Source organism: Pygoscelis adeliae, unplaced genomic scaffold (genome assembly GCF_000699105.1).
Source record: "Pygoscelis adeliae isolate BGI_AS28 unplaced genomic scaffold, ASM69910v1 Scaffold174, whole genome shotgun sequence".
Lineage (NCBI taxonomy): Eukaryota > Metazoa > Chordata > Aves > Sphenisciformes > Spheniscidae > Pygoscelis > Pygoscelis adeliae.
Window position 1 is genome coordinate 1,543,810 of NW_008824676.1, and position 5,084 is coordinate 1,548,893.

The window sequence follows — 5,084 nt, forward strand, 5'->3', positions numbered from 1 at the left end:
CTCCCCTCTCACAGTGAGCGTGGTTTACACAAATTAAAAAAATCACCAAAGTCAAGGGCAGCATGGAGATTGAATTGCTGCTGTACTAGTGCTGTGAAATACCGTATGTTCTGAACTCCAGTTGCCTGGGGCTTTGTCTCGGGCATTCTGGAAACCCAGAACTCAGAATTCTTGTGAAAGAGTATCAGTCCTGTGTTAGCCGGCTTTGATCTAACCACTTTAGAGAGATGGCCCTGTGTACGATGGAGAGCGGTCTCAGGACATATTACACGTACATGAATGACTCAGGCGTATGAAAAGCACTCTCTGAACTGGGGGTGGGGGCAGTCCTCCCCTTTTTGTCTTCCCTGTACCTCTCTCACTTTCCTCTGCCTGGATCTGCTAGAATTGGCCAGATGTTAGGATGTAGTGGTACATCCAACCATACCTTCTTTGCTTTTTTTGGAAGTGGTTTAGTTTAACAGGTTATATACGTCTTTGTCCTAGAACACAATGTGCTAGGTTGCATGTGTATTTTAATGCAAACAGGCATTCTGGCTCCGCTGAACGTGGATACTACCTGTGCACGTTTTGAGTTTTTCCACACAGAAACTATATTCCTGCCTCAAATCTAGGCCGCAGGGAATGGCAGGGAATCCCTACCCTGTTTTACTGGAAGATCCCTTTCACGGCTCTCATGTTGGTTCAGCCCTAACTTGATAAGAGAACTGTCACCTTATGCTAAAAATAGGAATCCATTTTTGCCACACTCTCATTATTCAACATGTAATGCTGCTTCGCCGATTAAATAAAGCTTAGCTTCTTACGTATCGATTCAAAAAAATTACTTTTACTTACTCGTAGGACACTGGTATATACCACAGTGTAACACACAGTTATGGCATGGGACTGATTTCATCGAGAGACTTTGTTGACCTGCTGCATGTTAAACCATATCCTGGTGATATCCTTACAACTAACTGTAAGTTGCATGTAACTCCCTGCATGTTTTCATATTTTTGGCTGCATTCGGGAAATCCTAAGGGGAATGGCTGTAGAAGTTCTGCAGGCTAATCGCGCTGTAGAGTACCTTGCTCCGTGTGTGGCCTTACCGATGCTAACAGTCCCCTCCTGTTTATCCCCAGAACAAAGCTGTTTTTTTTAATACTGAAACTATCAAAATTGATCTTCAGCAGAAATACTGTGCTCTTTGTTTAGTCTCCTATTATGCCTCTATTTGAAAAATTGGAAAAAATGTAGTAGCATGAGGAAGCTGGAATTTATTATTTTACTATATAAATTCAGTGTTTATTTAATAACACTTTTCTGTACTTAGATGGCTTCCTGACCAAATGCTACTGGCCTAATATGCTATTCTCAGAGTGAACTTGCTAATTTGCTCCGTATTTGATTCTGAGTTTGGCTCTGTAAACTTACACAAAAGTAAAATGATTAATATTACAACTATATGGCCAGCCAGGAAAATCTCTCACTGCTGCTTCATTTCTGTGCTGATCTTTTTCCTTTGCGCGGATCTTCGTACATGGCAGAGAACAACATTTTTCAGCTTGGAACTTCACTGACCCATCAGTTTTTTCCAAGCCATGTTCTTACAATACTTTTATTACGCAAAAGTAATGGAGAACTAAACAAAACAACCCCTCCTAACTACTATGGTGCATGTGTGCAGCAGTTTCCTCATCTTCTCTGTGATTGCGTTTACTAACTAATGACATCTGCTGACAAACTGACTTCTTTGTCCAGAACTAAGCCACACCTCAACACTTAGGTATGCGTAATCACATCTCAAGGATAGTACTTTCGGGTGTACCTGCCCAAACATCTATAGAAACTTTTACATGTATTGAATAACTTGCACAACTCTGTAATGTCCTTTAGGTGTTTTGTGTACAGAATGGAATTGCTGAACGCATCAGTGACCATATTGTGAGATCTTGTACTGCCCCGTAGTAGCTGGAGCAGTTTCTTGTTTTTAAAAGGTATTTTTGAGTTGTGTGATTGCCATATATAAACATAATTAATTTGATTTTGCTTTGTGTGGGTGGTGACTTCTAGCGGTCAGCGTGGAATACTCCAGCTGCCCTCCAACTCCCTCTTGTGTCCGAGGCTATAACAATCCCTGTGGATATGTGTGTTCACCTTTGCCTAAGTATTTAAAGCCCCCTTATATTACATCTTTGGCTACTGAGTTGTCTTCTCTATACAAAGCTTAAAATTTACTGAAGCACACAGCTTTTTTTTTATTTTATTTTCTTTAGACAGTTTTGTTCTCAGGAAACTTTAGAGTTTTGTGCAGATCAGTTTTGTGACTCGGACTGTCTTTTGAAACAATTGAAACTCTTCTACATCCTCCACTTTTCGTATTAGTAATTTCAACAGAGATGAACTATAAATTGTAAACATTTGTACATGTCAGTAAGTTTCATAGCAAGAGTAACAAGCGTTAACTGAAGGATTTTGCTCCTTTCATCACAGGAATCCAGAGCATTCTAAGCTAGTTGTATTTATTCAGCCAGAACTAGGAGGAATGCTCCCAGGTTCTGTAGTGGAGACAGCATTACCTACTACTCTCATAAACTTAATCACAGAAACAAGAGCTGGACTGAAAGGCTTGAAAGACCATAATTAAATGTAAGTGGAAAATAATAAGCACTTAAGTCACATGCATCTTTTACTTGGATTCATTTTTAAAGTAGATGATGAAGTTTAATTGCGGTTTATGTGGAAATGTAGAAAGCTTAACTGTTAAAATGGTGAATGCTGGTTTTCTCTGTTCTTGGGAATGATGCAAGAATTTACACTGAAGTGCTCTCAAAGTACAGGATGTCGCTTTCAATGTAATCAGGTGATGTTTTGTAATATTTTTGCACTTTATATGCAGAGAATATACACACACACACGAGAATCCGGTGATATAAATTATAGCAATGTTAAAATACAGTAGTCAAATATTTTGCCATAGCTTTAAACACACTTCGATAAATTTTTACCTCAGTTATGTACTCTTGACTGAAACAAGCAAACATCTTGTGTACTAGAGACTTTAAACACATTTATTAACTGTAAGTGTGCAAGTGTAATTAGCAACGATTTCACTGTTTTGGAATTAAATATTTGAAGAAAAGCCTGGTGAATTTGTATATAGCAACTCATTAAAAGCTGCTCTTTATGCACAGAGTTGTCTGTCATTTGCTGAATCCTGAGCACCAAACCTAGACAATTTTTATATGCTGACTAATTTCCAGGAATAAGCTGGTGGTATGATTCATTTGGAAGTAATGTTTCCCATTACCCCTTACTATTTCTAGTACCTCAAGTTACGGGTTAACTGCAGGAAATAGTGATAGCCATGTGAATAGCAATTTCCATTAGAAATCACAAACAGTGATGCAAATTAAAGAACAGTGTGAAAATTGCTTTCATGTTCTCTGCTCAATCCCCTCCCAAGTTGTTAGAAACAACTAACTGCATACATAGTATATGTAAAAATTAAAGTAAAAATTCCTTCCCCCCAGTCAGCGTGTTAAGGTATTAACAGTGACTACTAAAAGACGTTTGCATACTATAGTATTTTTAGGACACCTAAAGATTCATCAGGTAACTGTCAATTTATAAGAAGGAAAAATAAGACAGACAAGTCACAAGTCAAAAGCTGTCAAAATATATTTTTAATATTCACATCTTTACAATTTATAGTAAACTTTTCATAACTAAAGTGCCTTCAAGTGCTGATTCTTATAGTGTCTCTTATGAAAAGTGTTTCACTGTGGTTTAAAATACCTTAGCAAACTGTTAGACTGTGATAAACATGGCGCTGTATTCCTTCTTCCTTTACTTGTTTTAGGCTTTTCAGGGGGTTTATCCATAGAAGTCTTGGACACGGGTTCCTGGTTCTTCCATTCAGCTAGTAGTTCTTCTTGCACATCTGCAGGTAGTTCGTAAAAAGTCTTTGTGTCGACATCAGGAGGAAATACAATTCCCACTTGCGTACTATAAGTTTTATCTTCAGAAGGTGTTTCAAAGGCCTGCTTGTCTTTATCCAAGACAGGGACACGCAGAACTGTTTGGCTGGCTCCAGCTTCCAGAGATGACAGATCTCTCCCTCTGAAGTTCAGCGAGTCAGTAGGTTGTTCTGCCGTACTGGTGCTTGTCAGTGCACTTCTGGGACACCCAGAAGAACAACTGGCCCTGGAGCTGTGTGCCAGAACAGCTGCAGATTCATGAGCTGACGGGAGATGTATACTGCACCCTGCAGGGTGCGTATCACTGTTCAGTCCCTTAGAATTTGGGGAAGTGCTGTGTACCTCTTCTGCAAAACGTACCGATGGCTGACCCGAAACATTCTCAGTAGGGATCGCTTCTGTTTTTTCAGAAAAAATTTCTTTTTGAATATCTTCTGGAAGTTCTCTGAAGACTTCCTGGTCAATATCACCAGGAGACAAAAGAGATGGGAAGTCAGGAACTCCTGCTTTTTTTACATTGCTTTTCTTTTCCTCTGAAAGCTTCCTAGTTTTTGTAGTTCCAGTTCTGTTGCTGTTCTGGTTCTGAGAAGCACTTCCCTCGCCTTGTGAGACATCTTCCACTTCCTGTGGCAAAAAATGTATGTAAAAGCGTAAGTATGTTCTGTGTAGTCTACTAGTTAACAAGCACTATTTTACTAACAGCAAGTTCTTCAAATTATTCCTTAACAGACAGTAATTTTTTTTCCTTATGATCGGTAGTGGTTTTTTAAATCTTATTTTCAAACATAGACCTTAAGAAGTACATGCACGTAGGAATCCTTTTCTTATTTTAAAGTAGCAAATACCATGAAGTTACATTTTATTGCTTTAAAACTCTGTGGAGCTTTAGGATACACGGTATGATGTTATCCCTCATATTCCTGAGCAGTTGAGAAGCAGACAAGTTTATCAATGTACAAAATTGCTACGTCAAGATAGAAACAATGCATTCATTACACAACATAATTTTGAAGTTACTAAGTTTTTGTATTAAGTACTGGAAGCATCTTGTGACAATACTTAGCAGCTTTTCCACAGACAGCTCCTACGCTGTCCAGCATACGCGGTTGGGAAGTAGGAGAT

At 38.8% G+C, this 5,084-nt stretch overlaps 2 protein-coding genes across 2 annotated transcripts in view; one reads left to right on the forward strand and one right to left on the reverse strand.

The window, feature by feature from the left end:
• Nucleotides 1-3,166, forward strand: part of STARD6 (StAR-related lipid transfer (START) domain containing 6) — a 7,021-nt gene extending 3,855 nt beyond the window's left edge. The window contains exons 4-6 of the mRNA XM_009323061.1: nt 844-961; nt 2,056-2,149; nt 2,476-3,166. Of these exons, the coding sequence (XP_009321336.1) occupies nt 844-961; nt 2,056-2,149; nt 2,476-2,629 (366 nt within the window). The 3' untranslated portion in view covers nt 2,630-3,166. The remainder of the gene's footprint in view (nt 1-843; nt 962-2,055; nt 2,150-2,475) is intronic.
• Nucleotides 3,167-3,676: 510 nt separating this feature from the next.
• The window catches only part of POLI (polymerase (DNA directed) iota), a 14,191-nt gene continuing 12,783 nt past the window's right edge, over nt 3,677-5,084 (reverse strand). The window contains exon 10 of the mRNA XM_009323119.1: nt 3,677-4,586. Within this exon, the coding sequence (XP_009321394.1) occupies nt 3,762-4,586 (825 nt within the window). The 3' untranslated portion in view covers nt 3,677-3,761. The remainder of the gene's footprint in view (nt 4,587-5,084) is intronic.